General features: G+C 42.4%; 1 protein-coding gene across 1 annotated transcript; it reads right to left on the reverse strand.

The window, feature by feature from the left end:
• Window positions 1-202: 202 nt before the first annotated feature.
• CATSPER3 (cation channel sperm associated 3) lies at window positions 203-24263 on the reverse strand. Its single transcript, XM_074960422.1, has 8 exons — window positions 24050-24263; window positions 23207-23360; window positions 18508-18747; window positions 6572-6754; window positions 6005-6145; window positions 5081-5200; window positions 1754-1911; window positions 203-305 (listed from the first exon to the last, which is right to left on the reverse strand). The coding sequence occupies exons 1-8, from the start codon at window positions 24160-24162 to the stop codon at window positions 203-205; spliced, it is 1212 nt and encodes a 403-aa protein (XP_074816523.1). The 5' UTR covers window positions 24163-24263.
• Between the last annotated feature and the right edge of the window lie 1438 nt (window positions 24264-25701).

The raw sequence follows: 25701 nt of genomic DNA on the forward strand, positions 1-25701 counted from the left end.
ATTCTATCCATTAGTCCACACTGCCTCTAATCAAAGGTACTGCATTAGTGTGCAGTATTATTATAAGGAGACACTCTATAGTAAGTTATCGAAGGGGGAAGTAAATCTCCTCGGAGTTATTTTTATTTATGTATATTTATGCTCTGTTTTTAAACAATGCTTTTTACAAGGGCAAAGCATCACATTTTCTATGCTAGAACATTTAACTCTTCGTATCATTCTCAGGGGGCAGCCTGGATTTTTCTCTTATGTCTTCCAAGATGGTGTTCAACGTGCCAACAAGTTCATAATAGAGTTCTTGTAACCTACAGGGAGAAGATAAGAGCATGGCTGAAATAATAGCAGAGTATGATTTCAGAGCATTCAAATGTAATGGAAAATGTGAAGCGCGCAGTGAAAAACGTATACGTGGAACTATTGTCTCTTCAACTAATCTGAGCTTTCACTGTTCATTTAAGAAGATAAAAAGAATGATGAACAATAATTGGATAATCAGCTCTTTGAGGGGGGTTATGTGCAAAACAATGAAGAAAGATTTCTTACTCCATCTCCAAAGAATTCCAAATCTTGCTGTAGTAACAGATGACAAATCAGGTCCCATTATACAGTCAAATTTTCTGCAGGCTTTTTCTGGGTTTTAGCATTATTTCATGTGTGCATTCTCTTTTCCTCCTCCCTAGTAGAGGCCTCTTCACTTGCCAGGTACTGAGTATTTCCATTTCCTACTCGCTCCATCCCACACAGGACCACATCATGATAGCTTTCCCATCAATGAAATAGTAGGGCTGGACATCAGATCCCTCCAAGATCTCATCATTAACACTGCATGCCTTCACCCTGGGAGGTTACAGTGACATCTGGGGTACTGCTCTCCTTCCTTACGCTCTTTCCTGGGGTGGAGGGCAGGGAGCTGGTGGGGGAGCTTGTAAATGTATTGGCCAGTGTGTATATGTACCGCTGCCCTCTACTGAATGGAACATCAAATCTGCTCAAGGGTTTGGGATCGCTTTGTGGCTGTCTCATAAAGAGTGCTACTTAATGATACTCTCATCGCATAGCTTCTCCTTTAGCTCAAGTAGTTTTGGAGCACAAGCCCCTGAATTCCAGGCCCTATGCTCCATATGTGTGTCGCCAAAGACCATAATACCTGATGCCATAATACCATGGCTTTGTTACCAAAGTGCCTTTGCAGAGCTCCCAGACTCAAATATGAAGGACCAAGGTTAGGAACCAAACTCAGATCCCCAGCATGGCAAAGCATTGTGCCTGCATCGGAAGGCATTCTGTTGCAATAACTTAGTACCAGAAATAAGTATCAGCACTCTACAGACTATTTGCATAGAACAGAGAAGCACCATCATCTGCAGCAGACCTCAGAACCTAGAGCAAGAGATCTGCAAAGGTGAGGGGAAGGTCAGTGTTACCACAGTGCCATTGCATAACACAGCTTTAACCATCCATGGAATATCCAAGACTGTTGGACTTTAGCAACAGCCTATCAAAGCTTCTGTAAGCTTTGGCTTGTAAACACTGACAATCAGCTTCAGTTAGGTCAAATGTCTTTAACTGTGCCCTCACATTCAGAGATCTGCAGCTCTTTCACCCAACGAGACTAATCGGTCACAGACTCTCCAGTAACCATGCCAAAGGGATGGCCTGTATTTAATCCAGAGAAAGAAAACAAGAACTCAAATGCACATTTTTAAGATTTCTAGCATGTTGGTCTCCGTTTCTTTACACCTACGTTACCTACCTGTAAACTGTGTTATCCTGAAGATCGAGGGATGTCAAATAAAGATCAATAAATGGGACACTGGCACAAAAATCTTCTAAGACCATAGGATCAGAATGATGTAATGTCTTTTTAAAGTCCTCCACCAATTCACTGAAGGTTTTATATTCACTGGTTTTCTAATGTGAAAAAATATCCCCGGAAAACACATTATCAAAATAGAAAATTTTTATACAGCGATTTTCGTTCTCTTAAGGAGCTTTATGAAAGATGATAGCAGTGCAGGGACCATGGAGACAGATGGAGCCTTAGGCCAGCAATAACTTACTGGGCTTTCAACCCTGACCTCCAGTTTTGCCCACCCAGCTTTGCACACACAGCCAATTGCTCTGGCAACATGCACGAGGAGTGCCTGGTTTCATGAGCATTAAAAGGGGATATGCAAAACTGGAAGAGGGGCTGGAAATTTGGCCTATAACTTTTGTTTTTAAAATGCATGGGGGTATGTCTACATTGCAGCTTGGAGCAAGCCTCACAGTCCAAGTAGACAGGGTAGCATTAGCTCGGCTTGAGCCAGCCCACTAAAAAGTGCAGTGTGAATGTTCCCCCCAAGCTCAGACGGACCTGACCCCCTGAGTCTGAGCCCAGGTTGCTCGCCCGAGCCTCTGCCAGTGCAGCAATGAACACACAGCTATTTGTAGTGTGCTAACTCAAGCAGAGCTCCCAGCTGCAGTGTAGACATACCCAGAGAGAACCTCGGCCAGGATGCCAAAGTTACTTCTTTTCAGAAGTGTCATAGGAGCTTTGTCTTGCACATCAACAACTACCAGATCTGGCAGAAGGGACGGCAGTCCAGGGTCTCATCCAAAGAGATTGTTCCTATAATAGTTTACGTCCGCAGTGGATACTGGATGGAACTGAAATCATTAACCTTAAATCAGTCACCCACTAGGGAACTTGAATCAATTACTTTATACCGAAAGGTTAGACAACTGAGCGGTTTATGTAACCCACACACCTCCTGGGTGTGGTGTTCTGTCCCATCTAGTAGCACCGAGACCACGAGAGAGAGAGAAAAATGAGGTCCCAGGTTTGATCCCACCTGCCGATGACCAGGGTCTGTTGGCATTACATTTAAATTATATCTGATAATAATGAGAATGAGCAGAAGGGATGGCAGGGGACAGGCAGTCAGATTATTCCAATCATCTACACTGAAGTAGCAGTGTTTACAATTATATCAAATCAGCTTCATTTTCAAAAATTGTCAGAGTAAAAAAATCAACATTATATATTACATGAATTTCAAGTTCACAAAAACAGACTTTAGAAAAATGTAATGGACTGAGTACTTGTGGCACCTTAGAGACTAACCAATTTATCTGAGCATAAGCTTTTGTGAGCTACAACTCACTTCATCGGATGCATACTGTGGAAAGTGTAGAAGATCTTTTTATACACACAAAGCATGAAAAAATACCTCCCCCCACCCCACTCTCCTGCTGGTAATAGCTTATCTAAAGTGATCACTCTCCTTACAATGTATATGATAATCAAGTTGGGCCATTTCCAGCACAAATCCAGGTTTTCTCCCCCAGGTTCTCCCCCAGGTTCTGTTGTGAACCACTAACCCAGGAACCTCTAACCCAGGAACCTATCCTTGCAACAAAGCCCGTTGCCAACTGTGCCCACATATCTATTCAGGGGACACCATCACAGGGCCTAATAACATCAGCCACACTATCAGAGGCTCGTTCACCTGCACATCCACCAATGTGATATATGCCATCATGTGCCAGCAATGCCCCTCTGCCATGTACATTGGTCAAACTGGACAGTCTCTACATAAAAGAATAAATGGACACAAATCAGATGTCAAGAATTATAACATTCAGAAACCAGTCGGAGAACACTTCAATCTCTCTGGTCACGCGATTACAGACATGAAAGTTGCGATATTACAACAAAAAAACTTCAAATCCAGATTCCAGCGAGAGACTGTTGAATTGGAATTCATTTGCAAATTGGATACAATTAACTTAGGCTTGAATAGAGACTGGGAGTGGCTAAGTCATTATGCAAGGTAACCTATTTCCCCTTGTTTTTTCCTACCCCCCTCCCCCCACCTCCTCAGACGTTCTTGTTAAACCCTGGATTTGTGCTGGAAATGGCCCACCTTGATTATCATACACATTGTAAGGAGAGTGGTCACTTTAGATAAGCTATTACCAGCAGGAGAGTGGGGTGGGGGGAGGTATTTTTTCATGCTTTGTGTGTATAAAAAGATCTTCTACACTTTCCACAGTATGCATCCGATGAAGTGAGCTGTAGCTCACGAAAGCTTATGCTCAAATAAATTGGTTAGTTTCTAAGGTGCCACAAGTACTCCTTTTCTTTTTGCAAATACAGACTAACACGGCTGTTACTCTGAAACCTGTCAAAATGGACTGAGTGTTAGACATGGAAAATGATATTTCTGCTTAAAGAACTGGAAGAAAGCTGATTTTGAGTAAGGGCTTGTCTACACTGCCTCACAGTTCGGATTACGGGAATGTGAATAGCAGTGCACACCAGAGTGCTGCACTGTACCTCCCCCGGGGGACACACCACAAACTAAAAGGTTCCTAGTTTGAGGAAAAGTAGTCCTCTTCAGACAGGACTACACTAATGCAAACTAGGAACCTTCAAGTTCGCATCTGGAGCACTCACATGGGGGCGGAGGGGTTTACAATGCAGCACTTTGGTTTGCACTGCTATTCACATCCCCTGTAGTCCAATCTGTGGGAGAGTGTAGACATAACCTAAGTCATCTTTGAAAGGTGCCTGTGACCCGATTCTAGTGGGTTTCTAAATGGTGCCCATAGACCTTAACAAATCAAAAGAAATATATGGTTACTGAGGAATAAATCCACAGCATGGAGATACCATTATAATACAAACTGACCTACAGTTAATAACATTGGAACAATGCAGAAATATTTCAGAAAAAAACAGCAGTGGGAATCCGTTTTGGAAATTATTATTATTTTAAATATTATGGGGAGTTTTCCACTCTGAATTTTTTTTCTTAAATAGAAGATTCAAAATGAAATATGTATACACACACACACACACACACACACACACACACACATGAACTTATAAAAGGATACAGATGAAGGTTTAGGGCCTGGCTTATTTCAAAAGGTGAAAAAGCTTAGAAAATTGCTTCTGTGAGATAAATGACTATAAAGTCCTATATTGAAGATAACTCTATGTTGTCTTGCATCACTAAACTGTATCTTACATTTGTTTGTAATACTTATGCTGTTCAATAAACTTCAAGTAAAAACAATTCAGTGCATCTACCTGCTGGTGCATTAACATGTTTACTTCTTCCTGTTGTCTTTGTAACATGGCCTGTTTTTTAGCCTGAAGAGCAGCTTGTTTTTCTGCTTTAAACTCTCGTTCATAATTCTGAGTGGAGTCCTATAAATACCAAAACAGTGTCTGTTAAATGGTCTTAACTGGATGACTCGCAATTAATCAGAGACACTTTCGCCTTTAAGTCACTGATCTAAATCCAGCCCAAACTGGTAGCAACAAAGCTGTTACCACCTGCTGAGTTTGGTAGGGTCAGTCTAGCAGATTTCAACCTCACAGTTGGCACCCTTGCTAACGGTTTCACCCAGGATGACCCAGGAACATAGGAATGGCCATAACAAATTGGAGCAGCGGTCCGTCTACGTCAGTATCCTGTTTCCAGCAGTGGCCTGTACCAGATGCTTCAGGGGACGCTGCAAGAAACCCTACAGGAGGCCATGAATTTAAATGGACACAAATTTACCCTTCATTCTGTTGTAGTGTGTGAAGCTTCAGGCAAACTTCCCTTATGCTCATATATGGGAGGTGTTGGCAGCTGATAGGACTGGAAGGACAGGAGAGATTTAGCAGCTGAGTGAGGATGGAGAGTTTCTGGCTGGCTCCATTTGTCTCTGCATGACACGGACAAGGGCCAGACCACTGTACAGCTGCCTGTTGTACTTATGCCTAGGACTGACCCTAAATGGGAACAGTGAATTCACTACCATTCTCCCTCGAAGATGCTCCCTTCCGGTTTGAGGCAAACTAGCAGGGCTATGTGGGGAAGGTATTTTGTTCCCGTGCAGTGGACAGAGGACTTCGGTCTCCAGCAGTGTCAAAAAGCCAGCTTTCAAAAGATGCACACACTAGTTTTCAGATAAATGGCCCTGTAGTTAGAGACACACAAAGAATAAGGGAAACCCAGCTTACCTGGATATTCATAATCACAACTCCAATAGACATATTGAAAAACAAAAAGAACCCCAGCAAGATGAACACTATTGTGAAGGCTCGGCTGGCACTAAAACCACGTTTGTCTAATTCATCCTGTAAGTCCGTCCAGCCATCAACCTGCAAATGTATTGAATCTCTGATCAGTTAGTTCCAAACCACAGCTTGTCTCACAGACCAGATTAAATCTCTCTCTCTCTCTTTTTCTCTTTTTTAAACTGAACTCAGTTTTCCCCCAGTTGCTTAGAGTTCCAGACTCAGATGCCATATGAAAGCTACAAAATATCGCATTGCTGTCAGCTCAAAAAGCTTTCCCCTCTGAATCTTTAATACCAGAAAAATGAATCTATCCATCAAACTGAATTTTCACAACCACCTGACATTAAATAAAACCCAGGGAACAACTCCCACCACCTTTAATGCTGAGAACAATCACAGTTTAATTAAATGACTTCCCCAACATCCTGACCAAAATCAGAGGTAATGATTACTTACAATAGTTTCTATAACAGGCAGACATAAAATGGAAAGGACAGCAGAAATTACCGTTACTAAACAGAAGAGAGTGAAAAGGGCAGATGCTAGGTTGCCCCAGTTTTTACTGTCTCCGGTTTCAGGGTCTCCGTACAATCCGTAACCCAAAATGGCAAAGATAAACATTAACAGGAACAGCAAGACAAGGACATAGATCACAGTCTTCACAGTCTGGCCTAGAGCTGCTATCAAACTCTGCAATAGAGAAAACCAAATGTGTGCAGTTTAGAGCGGAGACAAGCAGCTCTAAACGACAGAAAATGCTCGTTTGATTCACATAACAGCACAGAAAGTGGTGTCGGTGATTCGGTAGGTGGCACTCTTCCCTTTGAGCCTGTTCTGAGCCAATCCCCCAGGGTCCTGTGCTGGGGGAGGTGGTCTGTCTCTGTAAAGTGAGCCATTGAAAAATCGAGGTCCTGATCATGTGTGGCCATTACCAGCACAGTTCTTCCTCTTGAACTACAGGAGAGTCCTTTCTACTTGTCAGCAGTAAGGAAGTATTGCCTACAGGTGAGAGCCTGGGACTGGGACTATGGAATTAGGGGTTCTATTCCCAGTTCAGTCACTGACTCCCCATTACACCTTAGGACAAGGTGTTGTAAATCTTCATTCATTCATGTTTAAATGCTTTGTGGTCTTGGAACGAAAGGCACTATAGAAGTGCTGAGTATTATTCATTATCATCTCAAGAGTCCAGCTGCTGGAAGGTCAAGGTCTCATCATCCCTCCTTCTGAACTGCAACCTTTCATGTTTTCTAGCTAACAGCCATGCAGTCCACAATCCTTTTACCATTCATTTTGTTTATTCTACTATTAAGCAGGACAAACGTATACATAAGTGGAAAGATGAAAAATTAAGGAGCTTTGTGGTGTCCTTTAAAACAACCAAGAACACTCAATCAGTTCAAAAGGAGCACATTTTAAAAAAACAATTTTTCGTACCTCTTTTAATTACATTGTTGGGTACACTGCCGCACAATATTAACAGAGTAATAGACTATGTTCATAAAAGATTAGACACTTTGTAAGAAGAACTTCTGTATTAAATTAGTTGGATAAAAATTACAAGAGCTATCAATCCTCATGCTTCAGTTTAGAGTTTGCTCATGAACTGGGGTCAGGAAGAAATTCCCACCCCCATCACCATTGTATAGTTGACTAGATGCGTCCAATACTGCTTGATCAGAGTCAGGGTGTCAGATGGGCCGCTGGTCTTTTCCACTATTGTAACCCCCGTGTATTGCACAAGTTAAGAAATCACTGAAAACCAGGGGTTCACTAGGCAGGAACAGCCTGAGAGACAAAACAAATCCTATGAATGACATCAATATGTACACAAGGCGCTCTTAGGAACTAATGTGTACTGATTTGGGAATACAGCTTAAGTCAGACCATTGGTAATGGATCTCTGCCAAATTGCAAACATTTCTATTAACTCTAGGTTGCAGAAAACTACACACAGCCTCTTGCACCAATGTTATATTACTCCAGACACTGGCTAATGAATGGATTTGATGATTTCCCCTGATTATGAAAAATGTGCTAATGCCAGAGGGTCTCATGCAGTACACTGGTTCAGGGACTATCCATTTATCAGTTCCTTTTTTAGACAATGTCTCAAGCATCTCAAGTTAAAACTCCATAATTTACCCAGTTGATCCGTTGAGGTGGCACTTCCTGTTAAGAGGTTTGTGCAAAGCTAATGTAAAATGTGCTTTCCAATCCCTTATGATTGCCAAATAGTTAATCTTGTTATGATGGATTAAGGATTTCCCCTGCAATCAGGTGGATAGTTCCAGGTTTTCCTAAGCCTTGTCTGCCCGAAGAAATATATACTCATGTCAATAATTTAGGAAGCAGTCGCACCCTCCTCCAGATGTTTCCTTCTGGCACTAGGCATCACCTCCATTTTATGTGGATTGCGTTTCATGCAGCTAGCTTCCATCCAGGTCAGATGTGACAAGATGCTGAACCTTTTTAAGGTGACAGCAGCATCCACACTAGCCTTTTTCCCTAAAATTTTTGACTGTGGCAGCTCCAACAATGATAGCAATAGTGAGAGAGATAGCATAAACCAGCTACTGGTGTTTTAAATGCTGTGTCAACAGACTACACATACCTGGAGTTAAGGTCCAAACTTGCTTCTTTTGTGCAGTTTGGCTTTATGGGTAACAAAGAGAAGAACACACCAGAAACCTCAGTCTGAACTTCCCTGACCTTGGCTTTTGCTAAAGATTCCCTCCAGGATCTCCACTAATTCCCAATTTCTAGATGGCCACTCTCACTGATGTTCTGCCTGGATGCACCTACCACAATGAGTCAGCAGAACATCAACTGTTTCATGTAGGGCTCTAATATTTGCTGACAGAGCCCTGCCATCCTGCTGCAGCCACTGAAAAGCCTCAGCTAGTGCAGAATGCTTCTACTCACCTTTTAAGTAAAGAAGAGCAAACAATATTCTGCATTGCTGGCTCTGCACTAGTTGCTAATTACTCCTGATTGCAAACTGAAGTGCTGGTCATTATCTATGAAGTCCTAAACGTTGCTCATACACCATACACTGCATAAAGCTAAAAAGGATTCAGTTTTACTTTTTCCTGAGTATGAATCAGAGGAAGAGAATAACTTATTTAAAGCCCAATAAGGTTAAAACAACCTTGTTTTTTTATCTGAGAAAAGTAACACAATATTTAGCTATAAGATACTTTCAAGCAATCTGCAACATAAAAATGCTTGAAGATATATCTGTATTATAAACAAAAAAATCTATATTAAAAGAAAGAGCTTTATTAAGATTGCAAAAGCAAGCTCTGAGAAGTTAGGAAAAGCCAAAGTTAAGATTGCTTGCATAACCTTAATTAGGCACCATTGTGTGTATGCTTATGACACAGTCTTAATTACATGACCACATAGTATTTTTTCCATCTGACCCCTGCCTCATTCAGTGCACAGGGTGGACCTGCTCTGGCGATGAATCCGGGCTGTGTAGTAAAAGAGGCTGTTGTCTGTAAGACCCCTGCTTTATCTGTTGCCCAAGTTGGAAGGTGTGAAGTGAATGAGACAAAGGATTGCAGGAAGAAAAAGGACGATCTCATAGTTAAGGCAGTTGAATTCTGCCCTGGAAAATTGGATTCTATCCCTGCCTCTGCCACAGACTTTCTGTGGGATGCTGAGCAAGTCACTTAAACCAAACTTTTCACAGACAGTCACTTATAGTGCGTCCCGCATTTTCTATGTCAAACATGATACCTGGGATCTGATTTGCAGAAGGGCTGAGCACTCACCGTTGCAACTGGTCAATGGGATGTTGTGCTTTGAACATATAGAGTGCTAGATAATGTTAAATACCATGGAATTTCAGGTCCTAGGTGTCTCAGTTTGGGCCAACAAAATTAGTGGATACTTTTTACCTAATCAGTCTGTGCCTCGGTTCCCCATCTGCGCAATGGGGATAACACCACCCCGTCACCTCACAGGGGGTTGATTGTTTGTGACGCACTCAAGATACTGTAGTGATGCGCACCACAGAAAAGCCCATGGCAAAATCAATAATCCCGTCTTCAGAGCAGGGTTTGAACAGTGTGCAGTAAATAAGGCTTGGGGCCACGCACCCTGAATGAGGCAGAGGTCCTGGGGGAAAAATAGGACATGATGTTGTAATTAAAGACTACAGCTCCAATGGTTCCTAGTCTCCTTGACCAGCCAGTCCCAGTCTCCCACCCTGCCTCATCAATCTCAGTGTTCCCCCTCAGCCAAAGGACTCCCAGTCCCTCCCCGCATTTCCTTCACTGGCTCCCAGTTCCTGTCTTCTTACCCAACCCGTCCCAGCCTCCCCTCCCACACAAGCATCCCGTTCCAGCCTACCCTCCCCCTCAAGCTCCCTCCCCCATACCAGTTCCCCATCCAGGCTCCTTGCCCAGCCATTCCCCGTCCCAGTTTCTCTTCCCCACAGTCTCCGTCTCACCAGACTTCTTGGTCTAATCTACTCCTTCCCTCCCCAAGTCCTGTTTTGTCCCCTCTTCCTCACTGCCAATGTGCCAGCAGGGGAGAGGGAGGAGGGGTCACTGAGAACACAGGCAAGACAAGCTCCCTGATCTCAGTTCCAATGCCCAGACCCACCCTGGTCTGGAGCAGCTGGGAACCATTACAGGGCAAGTCCTGCTGACCCCCCATAGCCCTTGGGCTGGAGCACGTTCAGTCACTCTGTCGGGTAGGGCATGCACAGTCCGGTCACACATAGGACCTGTGAAGGGATGGAGCTTGCTCAGGGAAGATTCGGAGATTTTAGCTGCTAAAAATCTATGAAATCTCTACTGAGCATGTGCAAAGAAAGTCTAATAATTTGGGCAGAATTTCATGGGCATGGCAAAAGGCTCATCTCTGTCATAAAGACCACCACCACACTAACTATACAGCCCTTGCTCAAAAGCATAGGCGCACTAGAGCTTTTCAAAGAACAGGTTGCCAGAGTTTTTTTAGCATGAGCAAAACAATGTATTTTCCCTAGCCTTGTTCTTGGAAATGGCAGACATATTTTGGCTGAAGTTTTCAAAAATATTTAGCCTGAGGCAGACTCCCAGCATGCAAAATTTCAGCCTGCATGGCTAAAGTTTGGCAAAGTTATACAGTAATCAACTGAAAATGGGGTCTTATAATGCAGTGGTTCTCAATCAGGTGTACGCGTACCCATGGGATAAGCAGAGGTCTTTCAGGGGGTACATCAACTCATCTAGATATTTGCCTGGTTTCACAACAGTCTACATAAAAAGCACTAGCAAAGACAGTACAAACTAAAATTTCATACAATGACTTGTTAATACTGCTCTACAGACTATACAGTTTAATATAAGTACAATATTTATATTCCAAATGATTTATTTTATAATTATATAGTAAAAATGAGAAAGTAAGTAATTTTTCAGTAATACTATGTCATGACACTTTTGTAGTTTTTTGTCTGATATTGTAAGCAAGTAGTTTTTAAGCGAAGTGTAACTTGGGGGTACACAAGACAAATCAGACTCCTGAAAGGGGTACAGCAGTCTGGAAAGGTTGAGAACCACTGTTATAATGGGCAAAAAGAAAAGGAGGACTTGTGGCACCTTATAGACTGACAAATTTATTTGAGCATAAGCTTAAGTGAGCTACAGCTCACTTCATTGGATGCATTCAGTGGAAAATACAGTGGCGATGCATCCGATGAAGTGAGCTGTAGCTCACGAAAGCTTATGCTCCAATAAATTGGTTAGTCTCTAAGGTGCCACAATTCCTCCTTTTCTTTTTGCAAATACAGACTAACACGGCTGCTACTCTGAAACCTGTTATAATGGGAAGTATCAGGCAACCTGAATAATAGGCAGTGCTACCAGTCCCATCTATAATTTATTGCAACTCCCTAGGATTCTTCCCTCCTTCACGTAAACACCACTGCCCTCTACTGGCTGGAATGTCACAGCTGCTTAGGTGTGTGAAATCATGTCAACATCTCAACATAGAAGCTGTACGCCCTTTCTTACAGGAAGGGACACCTTGTAGAGTGCTGCTAACAGACATAAAGCATGACACATTTCAGAGATCTGGGTACAGACATTGCTTCCAAGGTAACCAACACTGGTCACCTTCATCTTTTGTCCACGGAAACGTAGCCACCACCTGAACGCTGTTTGTCCCAAGCACTCAGTGCCTAATTTTATTCTTGTATCTGTGTCTGGAAGTAGGAACAAAAGCCATTTACACAAAAATAATATGACATTTTTACCAAGGTATGTCATGGTGTTCAGCAAATTTGGGCTGTGCGCATGATCCTAAAGAACAACCATCACCCATAGCTGAAGGTAACAAGAGAGCCATAAAATGCCATTGGTGACTGCAGTTTAGCAAGTGCCCCTTGCATAGAAGCATCAAATAATTTTCAGTTTCTATGGCACATCTTGAGGTTCCTGTATACTTCCAGAAATCCATAATAATTCCTCTTTCCTTCTGCTATTAAGACGCAGCCTTGTGGCTCGTGGTCTTCCTAAACTGTAAATATATTGAAATTCATCCCAAATACATTTTAAAAAAAAGCAGAAAAGTTGATTTTTGGAACAATCTGGCATTTAAAATGTTTATTTTCAAATTGAAATAAGGATAAATGGAGCCTACACGACGACTGTGATCACAGCTAACAGAACTGCTCTGTACGGAATACAGCAAGGAAATTATTTCCTCGAGGTGGAAATTTATTGCCCCAAGGTGTAAGGCAGTGTGTTTTAAAGAGTCTTTTAATTAATAAAGGGATGTGTGCCAAGAATGTGTTATATGTTTGAGTTTTCAGTATTAAATACAGTTTCCTCCGTTAAAGGCTAATATAGACTTCAATTAATTCATTATAATACACATATAGGTACAAACAACCTCCCACCCCTTCAGCAAAGCCCACTGGGGCAAATTGTAGCATATTTGACAAAGAATGTCTTTTAGCAGAGAGTTTCGGTCCCTAAAAGCACAAGAAATGCCGGATTGGATCAGAGCAATTGTCCATTGAATAACCTGTCTCCAGTAACAGCCAGTACCAAATACTTCAGAGGAAGATGCAAGAAACACCATGATGGACAATTACAGGATAACCTGCTCATAAAGGATCTTTCTGATTGCCTTGGAATAGGAAGTGGCAGGCTTATGCCCTGAAGCATGAGGATTTATACCCCTTATCCATTTTTATCCTATAACCTGGATGTTCTTATCCATAGAAATGCCCAAGAGTACAATTTTCAAAAGTACTTAAGAGACTTAGGAACCTAAGTCCCATTGACTTTCATTAAATCTTAAGTTACTAAGGGAAAGATTTACAAAGGTGTTTAAGCTCCCAAAGTTGCAAATAGGTGTCTAATGGGAGTTTCAAAAGGGCCTAATCAGATTTGGTGCCTAATGAGAGTTAGATGCCCAGTTTTACCTTAAATTATTTTACAGTAACTCCTCACGTAACGCTGTAGTTATGTTCCTGAAAAATGCAACTTTAAGTGAAATGATGTTAACCTAATCCAATTTTCCCAGAAGATTGAATGTAAATGTGGGGGGTTAGGTTCCAAGGACATTTTTGGAGGGCAGACAAAAGGCATTAGATACTGTACTGTACTATGCTGTGGTTGAGAAGTGCCCCTGCACAACCTGCTGTCGGCAAGGACGCTACGAAGTACCTTCGCAGCAGCAGTGGCAGCTTACCCGGAGAAGAACAGGCACCGACTTTGCCGGGGGATGCTCCAGGCCCGCATCTTCCCTTCCCTGCTCCACTCCAGGCCCACCTCTTCCCACCCCCAATCCACCTGTTTGGCAGTGCTTAGGACTTTCTGGGAGGGAGGGGGAGGAGCAGAGATACAGCGCTTCCCCACTCCTACCCCTCCCCCAGCACTTCATGCTTAGGACTTTCTGGGAGGGAGGGGGAGGAGTGGAGATGCAGCGCTTCCCTGCTCCTCCCCCTCCCTCCCAGAAAGTCCTAAGTGCCACCGAACAGCTGTGGCGGAAGTGGCGGAAGCGCTGGGAGGGAGGGGGAGAAGGCGAAGAAGAAGAGGAACTTGCGCAATGCTCCTGTCATAAATATAAAGGGAAGGGTAAACCCCTTTAAAATCCCTCCTGGCCAGAGGAAATCTCCTCTCACCTGTAAAGGGTTAAGAAGCTAAAGGTAACCTCGCTGGCACCTGACCAAAATGACCAATGAGGAGACAAGATACTTTCAAAAGCTGGGAGGAGAGAGAGAAACAAAGGGTAAGTGTGTCTGTCTATATTCTGTCTTTGCCGGGGATAGACCAGGAATGGAGTCTTAGAACTTTTAGTAAGTAATCTAGCTAGGTACGTGTTAGATTATGATTTCTTTAAATGGCTGAGAAAAGAATTGTGCTGAATAGAATAACTATTTCTGTCTGTGTATCTTTTTTGTAACTTAAGGTTTTGCCTAGAGGGGTTCTCTATGTTTTGAATCTAATTACCCTGTAAGGTATCTACCATCCTGATTTTACAGGGGGGATTTCTTATTTCTAATTACTTCTATTTTTATTAAAAGTCTTCTTGTAAGAAAACTGAATGCTTTTTCATTGTTCTCAGATCCAAGGGTTTGGGTCTGTGCTCACCTATGCAAATTGGTGAGGCTTTTTATCGAACATTTCCCAGGAAAGGGGGGGTGCAAGTGTTGGGAGGATTGTTCATTGTTCTTAGGATCCAAGGGTCTGGGTCTTTAGTCACCTAGGCAAATTGGTGAGGCTTTTTACCAAACCTTGTCCAGAAAGTGGGGTGCAAGGTTTTGGGAAGTATTTTGGGGGGAAAGATGTTTCCAGACAGCTCTTCCCCAGTAACCAGTATTTGTTTGGTGGTGGTAGCGGCCAATCCAAGGACAAAGGGTGGAATATTTTGTACCTTGGGGAAGTTTTGACCTAAGCTGGTAAAGATAAGCTTAGGAGGTTTTTCATGCAGGTCCCCACATCTGTACCCTAGAGTTCAGAGTGGGGGAGGAACCTTGACAGCTCCCTTGTAAAGTCGCTGCTCTTCCACAGACTCTTACAAGCAGTGGACAGAGCAGGCAGCCAAACGACATTATAAGGGAGCATTGCACAACTTTAAACGAGCATGTTCCCTAACTCAGCAGTGATGTAACTTTGAAACAACATTAAGCAGGAGGACATTAAGTGAGGAGTTACCGTATTTTATTTGTTTAAAACCTTGGTAAGACCTTGGTCTCACTCTTATCCAGTGGCAATGAGTTCCGCAAGTTAATCATCGACCATTGTTTAAAAAAAAGCTTTTAGAAAATGTAAATGGCTGTTCATTTTGCTGTGTCTCCTTGCTCTAGTATTATCAGAAAGGATAAATAGCAGCACCTGACACATTCATTATTTCACATACCTCAATTTTGTCCCCTCTTCCAGCTACACTGAATAATTAACATATAAACGTCTGGCAATCACTGAAGTTTACTATCCAAACTAGAGGAAGGAAGGCTCAGAAGTGAACGTTATAAGAGTCTTATTCCCATAAATGTTCCACTTCTGGTGGGTTACCCAATCAATTAATTACATGCAAAAATGCAGGCTAAGCAGTCACTACCCACATTAACGCCCTACTAAAAAATAAACCTCCAGGGTTGTCCAGAGAAAACTCAGTAAGAAATGGTGTGCTTGAGAGAAAACTGGATTAAATGGATTAAGATAGCATGTGTGACATTGTTTAATAGCTATTTTTTCCCATTCATAGCACTGTGGTGAAATGAAAAAGTCAAGAAAAATCTCTCCTGAACACGGGAGAAGCAGAAAGCAAATAATGTTCATACTGTGGACTTTATAAAACTAAAAAATATTAAATTGCTTCCGCTCCCCCCGACATCCTCAAGTAACAACCAACATTATTAGAGAAGGTTCAGCACACACAGTTAACATACAGAGAACACTGCAAATGTTACAGCTACCTCTATGCTACAGCACCAACGATAGCCGCTAAAGGGGTTAGTTCTATTACAACAAAATTCAGTGAAACTCTAGGGCCTAACAAAAATTGCTTGATTTTTCTAATTAAGTTAGGGCTGAATTGTACTCAGTTCTCATCAAGCTACTTTGGAGTGGGTTCTTTAGACAGGTGGCTCCCGAATAAGGTGGTCTGTTCAGGCTTCACTGAAGTTCTCCTGACAGTCCCGATTCATTTTTCTATCCCTCTCCCTCAGCAGCGAAGCACATCTTAAGCTGGGAAGTTTGTATAAACACAGGCTGTCTCCTTTGTAAGCAGCCACAAGTGCTTCAGACTCCAGCCTGATTCATTTGGTGGGGCCACAATCCTGCCTTTACTTCCACTACAATGTTACAGGCATTGGATTAGCATGTCACTGAGACCTAGGCTAGCTCTACGCTGCAGAGCCCACTAATGTAGATGCAGCATGTATCAACAGAAGGAATTTTCCTGTGAGTGTAGGAAGGTCTCCATCCTCAAATGATGTTAGTTATGTTTACACACGCACACTTCTGTGGCCATAGCTGTGTTTGTTGGTCAGGGGGTATTGGTTTTTCACACCCCTGACTGACACAGCTATGCCGGTATACATTTTAACTAGAGACCAAGCCCTACTCGACACCTAAAGTTGCATCGATTTACTTAAACTAGTGTGACTTTGTGTGCAGACGCTCTCTCACCGGTTTATCCTGCCTTTGTTCAGTAATGAGTGCAGTGACCCTTTTAGCATCCTATGGAATGCTGTCAGAAGGCTGCAGAGCCTCTGCTGAAAACTCCACTAAATTTAAGACAAATCACAATGACCCATAATACTGGATTGGACTCCTTATGGAACAACGTCACCCACTCCCTGAGCATGCTGCCCTAAGCATTGCCCGCCATTCCAGGCAATGAAGGCTTGTCTACACTAAGAAAATTACCTGGTTTTGACAACAGGTACCAGCAATGGCTGCAGCTCAACTGGTACAGAACACAGTTTAGTTGCAAGAGTCGCCCAGGATAATTCATGTTCAGTGCCATTTCAGAAATTAGGATTAAAAAGCAACCTAGGGTAGGTAACGGAACCTAGGCCTTCTGCATGATGGACCGCTCTTCCTATGCTGTGCCCTCATCAGTTATTTATGGTGAATGTGATCCAAAGAGCAACAAAAAAGTTGGAAAACAAAAACCTTAAGTCAAAAGAAAGGAAAGTGAACATAAGAACGGACATACTGGGTCAGACCAAAGGTCCATCTAGCCCAATATCCTGTCTTCCGACAGTGGCCAATGCCAGGTTCCCCAGAGGGAATGAACAGAACAGGTAATCATCAAGTGATCCATCCTCATTGCCCATTCCCAGCTTCTGGCAAACAGAGGCTAGGGACACAATCCCTGCCAATCCTGGCTAATAGCCATTGATGGACCTATCCTTCATGAACTTATCTAGTTCTTTTTTTTAACGCTGTTAGTGTCTTGGCCTTCACAACATCCTCTGGCAAGGAGTTCCACAGGTTGACTCTGCATTGTGTGAAAAAATACTTCATTTTGTTTGTTTTAAAACTGCTGCCTATTAATTTCATTTGGTGGCCCCTAGTTCTTGTGTTATGAGTAAATAACAGTTCCTTATTTACTTTCTCCACACCAGTCATGATTTTATAGACCTCCATCATATCCCCCCTTAGTCATCTCTTTTACAAGCTGAAAAGTCCCAGTCTTATTAATCTCTCCTCATATGGCAGCCATTCCATGCCTCTAATAATTTTTGTTGCCCTTTTCTGAACCTTTTCCAAGTCCAGTATATCTTTTTTGAGAAGGGGAGACCACATCTGCACGCAGTATTCAAGATGTGGGCATACCATGGATTTATATAGAGGCAATATGATATTTTCTGTATTATTATTTATCCCTTTCTTAATGATTCCCAACATTCTGTTCGGTTTTTTGACTGCCGCTGCACAGTGAGTGGATGTTTTCAGAGAACTATCCACAATGACTCCACCATCTCTCTCTTGAGTGGTAACAGCTAATTTAGACCCCATCATTTTATATGTGCAGTTGGGATTATGCACCACTTTGGGAAATGCATCACTTTGCATTTATCAACATTGAATTTCATCTGCCATTTTGTTGCCCAGTCACACAATTTTGAGAGATCCTTTTGTAGCTTTTCGCAGTCTGCCTGGGACTTAACTATCTTGAGTAGTTTTGTATCATCTGCAAATTTTGCCACCTCACTGTTGACCCCTTTTTCCAGATCATTTATGAATATATTGAATAGGACTGGTCCCGGTACAGACCCCTGGGACACACCACTATTTACCTCTCTCCATTCTGAAAACTGACCATTTATTCCTATCTTTTGTTTCCTATCTTTTAACCAGTTACCAATTCATGAGAGAACTTTCCCTCTTATCCCATGACTGCTTACAAGTGTCGTTGTAATGGCCTGGATATAAAAATCAGAAGTGTGTTTCCACTGTAACTATAGATAATCAATTTACCCTCATGCCTTTGCTGTAGGAGATAAGCTTCAGAATCTTGAGTGCCTGGAAACCATTAATTATATTCCATGTCCTGTACTGTTTGACGTCATATTTGTCAATGATATATGGGAGGTAAGCAATGAGAAGTATGATAACATCAAACAGGTTATAGCCACTCCTCCAGTAATTCAAGGGATCCACATAAAACTTCAGCAAAATCTCGGTGGTGTAGATGGATATAATAATCAGATTGGCCAGCTGAAAAGAAAACAATATGAGTCTAGAGCATGTCATTGCGAGGAGAGGGCTTTGATTACAGAAGAAAAGAGCCTTCAGTTGTTCCTGTTATACCCTGAATTATATTCACGACCAGCTCTACCCTACTCTGAGATACACAGGGATGCAAATAGTCAGGCGTTTAGTTCTTCCTGCCATCACAAGGCTGCTCCTTAAAGGGCATCTGCTTGTGTTTCATCCAGTCTCATTTAAATGTCCTAAAATAACAAGGATCCACATTCTTGGGAAACCTGGATGCATCTCACTGTTAGGGAGTTTTCCCTAACAGTTTAAATTTCACCCCAATATTCCTAGTTACACTGCCATGTTCCACCCAAAATAATTCTTAATTGTATTGCCGTGTACCACTCTGCAGAATTCCTCTCCCTCCTTGGTGTTTTCACTCTTCAAATATGCTGAGCACACTAGAAACTGGACATTTACCATAGTTAAATTTACCATTCCAAGTGCAGGGAATACCATAAATACCACAGGGCAGTAAATACCACTTTTATAATGGCACCCAATGTATTTGTGGACCATTATGCGCCCTCCTCTTCTGAGTCAATTCTTAGGATAGTTTTCGCTTGTCTAAACAATTGGGTTGGCTAACAGGACCCAGAACAATACTCACTTGAAATGAGAACAATTGCTAATACACTATTAAAACTGACAGAACAAAATAGGTCTCACCCAGGGAAATTGTCTTATCTACTGCACCTACTGCCTCATGCAGTGGGCCCGGGTGAGCCAGTCAAACTTGATAACATAACTCCACCTCACACTGTAGGAGTGCCATCAAGAGTGCAAACTGATCTTGAAGAGGGACGAAGATGTTTATTTCATGGAGTCAGGCAAATGCCAAATATGTCATTAATCATAAAACCATTTTTATCTGCTATTGAGAGTTGTATTATCCCTTCACAGGATATTGTACAAATGGGGAAACTGAGGCATGGGGCAGTTGTGTTTTGGCCCAGGTCAGTGGGAGAGCCAAGGACAGAACCTGAAGTCTCCTGATACCACATCACCTGTTCCAACCTCTAGACGATGCATCCTCCCTTTCCCTGAGCAGAGTCTTTTTCTGGAAGTAGAGTTTTCTAAAACTTTCCAAGATGTGAATGGACTTCTTGACATTAGCCAGGCCTGTCTTTTGGTTTCCACATTACTGGGATACATTATAAAGACTCAGAGATTTGTGTACAGTAGCTGACTTGTGTAAGACAAGAAAATCAAGGTGTGCATGGGAGATAAGTATTTTTCAGTATGAAAACTAAATATTGAATATGAGCTCAAGTTAGTGGTGTTAACGTTTTAAGGTTTAAAAAAAAAAAACACTGGCAACAACTAAAAGGACCCCGTCGTGACATTTAAAAAAATAATTCAGTAATAATAAATGGTTGTGAAGCTTGACACTGTCCTGGGTTTTCTTGCTCTGGCCCCATCCCCAGTATAGAGCCACACTAGGGTTACTCACCAGGGCAGAGCCACACCCACCAAAGTGTTATTGTAGGGTTAGTCACTGGGACTGGGCTTCAACCACTGTGTTTATTGATTTATTTAATTTTAGAAAATAAAATAAGATTGACTTTTTTATTTAAACCTTTGGAGGCAGAGCCTCAGCCCTGAGTAATGCAGTAATGCAGTGGCTGGAGCCCTGGCCCTTTAAATCACCGCCAGGGAAGCCGGTCAGGTCCGGCACAGCATACCATACCGGCTTACTTTCACCTCTGGGTGTCTTTGAAAAGTGTCCATGCAGCTTGCAGGGATTTCACTCTAGTCACTGTACCGTTTAATTTCTGTTTAACTAACCTCCTCATTTTTGCATAGTTCCCCTTTCTGAAATTAAATGCCACAGTGTTGGTCTGTTGAGGTGTTCTTCCCACCACAGGAATGTTAAATGTTGTTATATTATGGTCACTATTTCCAAGCGGTCCTGTTATAGTTACCTCTTGGACCAGATCCTGCGCTCCACTCAGGACTAGATCGAGAGTTGCCTCTCCCCTTGTGGGTTCCTGTATCAGCTGCTCCAAGAAGCAGTCATTTAAAGTATTGAGAAATTTTGTCTCTGCGTTTCGTCCTGAGGTGACATGTACCCAGTCAATATGGGGATAATTGAAATCCCCCACTATTATTGAGTTCTTTATTTTGATAGCCTCTCTAATCTCCTTTAGCATTTCATGGTCACTATCACTGTCCTGGTCAGGTGGTCGATAACAGATCCCGACTGTTATATTCTTATTAGAGCATGGAATTACTATCCATACAGATTCTATGGAACATGTGGATTCATTTAAGATTTTTATTTCATTTGATTCTACATTTTCTTTCACATATAGTGCCACTCCCCCCAGCATGACCTGTTCTGTCCTTCCGATATATTTTGTACCCCAGAATGATTGTGTCCCATTGATTGTCCTCACTCCACCAGGTTTCTGTGATGCCTATTATATTAATATCCTCCTTTAACATGAGGTACTCTAGTTCACCCATCTTATTATTTAGACTTCTAGCATTTGTGTACAAGCACTTTAAAAACTTGTCACTGTTTATTTGTCTGCCCTTTTCTGATGGGTCAGATTCTTTATGTGAATGTTTCTCATCTGATCTGGCCCATACTTTATCCTCTTCCATCCTCTCCTCCTGACTAAAACCTAGAGAATCTCTATCAATAGACTCTCCTCTAAGAGAAGTCTCTGTCCAATCCACATGCGCCTCTGCAGCAATCGGCTTTCCCCCATCTCTTAGTTTAAAAAGTGCTCTGCAACCTTTTTAATGCTAAGTGCCAGCAGTCTGGATCCCATCTGGTTTAAGTGGTTTAAGTGGATCCCATCCTTCCTGTACAGGCTCCCCCATCCCAAAAGTTTCCCCAGTTCCTAATAAATCTAAACCCCTCCTCTTTACACCATTGTCTCATCCACGCATTGAGACTCTGAAGCTCTGCCTGCCTGGCCCTGCACGTGGAACTGGAAGCGTTTCGGAGAATGCTACCATAGAGGTCCTGGATTTCAGTCTCTTTCCTAGCAGCCTAAATTTGGCCTCCAGGATGTGTCTCCTACCCTTCCCTATGTTATTGGTACCTACATGTACCACGACCACCAGATCTTCCCCAGCACTACACATAAGTCTATCTAGATGCCTCGAGAGATCCGCAACCTTCGCACCAGGCAGGCAAGTCACCATACGGTTCTCCCCGTCATCACAAACTCAGCTATGTTTCTAATAATCGAATCTCCCATTACTAACACCTGCCTTTTCCTAATGACTGGAGTTCCCTCCCCCGGAGAGGTAACCTCAGTGTGAGAGGACACCCCATCACCATCTGGAAGGAGGGTCACAACTATGGGAAGGTTTCCCTCTGTTCCCGTTGACCGCTCTCCTTCTCTGGGCCTTTCATCCTCCTTAACAGCACAGGGACTGTCTGACCATTGGGACAAATCTACAGTGTCCCGGAAGGCCTCATCAACATACCTCTCTGCCTCCCTTAGCTCCTCCAGTTCCGCCACCCTGGCCTCCAAAGCCCATACACGTCTCTGAGGGCCAGGAGCTACTTGCACCGAATGCACACACACACCACCCCCCACAGGGCAGGTAATCATACATGCTACACCAAGTGCAATAAACAATATTGCACCAAGTGCAATAGCCACCACCCTGCTGCTGGGCTTCTGCCTGCATTTTCTCCTACAGCTACCTAAGTTAAAGATAGGGTTTTTGTTTAAATCAAGAAATTTTGATTATAGTTTAAAGGTTTTAAAGAATGGCAAGTGTACCTCACCCTCTTCCCACTCCCCTTCCAAACTACCTCTCGAAACTCCCTGTTAGCGGTCCCTGTTCGTAAAGCTCCCTGCTTTATAAAGCCCTGGGCTTCTTGATAGCCCCACCCCCTGACTAAGGCTCAGCCAGTGAACAGAGGCTTCTAGATATCAAACCTTGTTTAGAAACTCACAGCTTCCAACTGCTGGCCAGAGCACAAGGTCCTTCAAACAAAACAAACAAACAAACACACACAAGTAACCCCCAAACACACACTACAGACAGCCACTTACCCCAATGGTCCTGTATTTGCTCCTCCTTCACCTGGAGAACTCCCTCCCCAAACTCCCTGGTAGCGGTCCCTGTTCGCAAAGTTCCCAGGTCACTTCTTACAGTGCACCTTGGACCAGATCCACAGCTGATGTAAACTGGTGTCAATGCAGCTACATCAGTTTACTTCAGCTGAGGATTTGCCCGAACATTTGCCGATACTGGTGTGCTTTGCACATGGAAAAGTGGACACATATTGGTTTCTGTATTGCAGGTTCCCATTTTTGTTTCACTTTACTACTCAATTATTCATGGATAGAAAAAAAAACACACTTTAAAAACTTTCTACATCTTTAGCAGATGCTAGTGAAATGAAAGGAGAACTTACCACCCATTTTATTGCCCAGCTCCTTACCTCCAGATACGCATAAGAATTAAGCTGAATATCATAATTAGTCTCCATAGCCAAGAACAGCGCATTGAGTGAGATGATGCTTATCATGACTGAGTTGAGCATGGGATTCTGCAGTAATCTGCGTATATATGCACAAAATTCAGTGTCCCACCTCCTATCAAACAATTGAAGGGACAAAAAAATACGGTAAATTCTAGGACCGTTCGGACTCTGGCAAACGACAGGCCGATTCTCCTTCCCAATGACTTCAAAGAGAAAAAGGTCAGGCACAAGGTGGATTTCTCCCCCTCCCCTTTAGACATTCCCTAATACCGATTACAAATGGAATTAGCAAAGAATACAGCCCTTTGCCTTCAGGGGTAGTTAATCATTGTGAAATCTACACTGAGTTAAAAATAGATTTGCATGTTCTGTGGTAAATTTTTATTTTTATTTTAATCCAGAATCACGGAGAAGCTCTCCGTATTTTTCAGAAACTTCCAAGACAACAAAGGAATTCCCATTCTTTTCCCCAGGATACCCAGATGAGCCGATGCCCAGTTTTATTAGCAATCAATTTAAAGGCACTAGGGCAAAAATTGTTTGGTATTTAATTTAAATGCATGTTTAAGAACAGTCTCCCTCATTAAACTCTTACTGAAATAATCACCAAGATTTAGTCAAGCAGAAAGCAAAAATCCTCTGCCTTCAATGTAATACAAAAAGAAATAATGGTCAAATTCATTACTTGGTAGCGCCAGCCAGTGACAGTAGAGTTATATGGAGGACGAATTTGACTCATCGTAGCTTCTTTGTAGATCAAAAATTAAATACATTTTTAAAAGGACTTGATCAAGTACTTACCTGAATCGCCAGAACAGAGTGTGTTTCATGTCAGCATCAGACGAGGGTTTAAAATGTTCAACAACCAAGTTCGACACAAGTCGTCTCTGATGAAAAGATTCTGTTGGCTCCATACTCTCACTTTCGGATTATTTAGTTTAAGAGATGTAGGTGGGCATTACGTATTCCCTTAAGTAACTCAGAGTGCACAAGGCCACGCACAGAGAACGGAAATACTCTATATAGAAAAGAATGGAATTTTCTATTTGACATCATCACTTTATGAGGTCACTTCCAGGCATAAAAATTATACATGTCAGCACTTGAAACAAAGTGCTGGACCAATGAAAACTCTCGTGAGGAGTCAGTAAGGCAAGAAGGCAATAAACGATCACTGCTGTGAAAATATAACACAGCATTGGGTTAACATTGTCCAGCATCTTAGGCACAAAATGGGAGAGGGATTGTTTAAAAGAACATACAAATCTAATATTAATAGAAATGTTTTTAATTCAGTGTAAGTTTTTGTTTGATTTTAAAGATATTTCTCTAGGGCCAGATTAAGCCATAGGCACTATAGCCCTATGTCTAGGGATCTGGATCCTGGAGCCAGATGATTATTACATCAAAACCACAGCTTTCATTAGTAAGTTTCTAGTCCTCAGAGTTATAAAGAAAAGTTTGAAAAGGGTGGCCCAGGTGTAACCAATTGAGTGCCTGAGTCTGCAGATGGCCTGAAAGGTGTGAACTTTCCCACGCATCTCAATGGAATGTTATCTCGAGACCCAGCCTGTGTGTGAGGCAGGAGGAGAAGAGTGCAGTGAATCCAGTCACCCATTCAACCAGATACATGGAGGGGGGATTGCTGCCACCCCTTCCTCTCTGAATGAGGGAATGTTGATGCTGCCCTGAGGGGAAAGAAGGGGCCTCATGCTGCTGGCCCAGCCTGCAGAGGAGGGGGCCCACCTGCCACACCATGTCACAGGGGCATGACCATAAGCGTGGAGTTACAAGTCACAGTGTGTCTATGGCCCTGGATTGCCTTAATCCAGCCCTGCATTTCCCTATCATGTTTCCAATTTAATCATCACATCCCCACACTGGTGCAGGAGGACCAGGGCATAAAACTGATTAGCAACAAAAGTGAAATTAACTAATCCTGTTTCACTGTCTCACCGGGGAGAAAAACAAACAGCTAGCATAAATAGGGGAAAGAAAATGCGGTTTTAAAAAATTCTTTATGCTTTAATATTCTAAAACAATGCGAGCACGTCAGGCAAGCAATTTTGCTGTTTGTTCTGTTTTAATTTATATTTCAGCCTGGCAAAATCCTCTTAAAAACTGCAGACATTTGCACAATGAGGTGAAATTACATTCATTTTTAATATTTATGCTTTGTGATGAGCTAAAGCAGTGGAAGAAAGACATTTTTTACTGCTGGATGCCAGCCAGGTTCTCTTACAATCCTTACAGCAACAATTTGTTGAAGGATTTTTATTATTCAGGAATGAGGCAAATAGTAAATAAAGATTTCTTTGTATATGCTGAAGGCCGCAATTCAGCAAGACTGTTAAGAGCAGACCTAACTTGCAGCAGGAGTAATTCAACTGAAGTTTAAAATTAGACCCGTGCTTGAGCACCTTGCTGAATGAGGACCAATATAATCGAATGGT

The sequence above is a fragment of the Natator depressus genome, chromosome 8, assembly GCF_965152275.1.
Source record: "Natator depressus isolate rNatDep1 chromosome 8, rNatDep2.hap1, whole genome shotgun sequence".
In the NCBI taxonomy this organism is placed as follows: domain Eukaryota; kingdom Metazoa; phylum Chordata; order Testudines; family Cheloniidae; genus Natator; species Natator depressus.

Excerpts from the sequence above, each read along its gene's own strand:
- CATSPER3 (XM_074960422.1), bottom strand. The coding sequence starts at position 24,162 with ATGGAGCCAACAGAATCTTTTCATCAGAGACGACTTGTGTCGAACTTG. Across the intron at positions 18,748-23,206 it reads ATTCTTATGCGTATCTGGAG|CTGGCCAATCTGATTATTAT; the intron begins GTAAGGAGCTGG and ends TTTTCTTTTCAG. Across the intron at positions 5,201-6,004 it reads TTGTGATTATGAATATCCAG|GACTCCACTCAGAATTATGA; the intron begins GTAAGCTGGGTT and ends TGGTATTTATAG.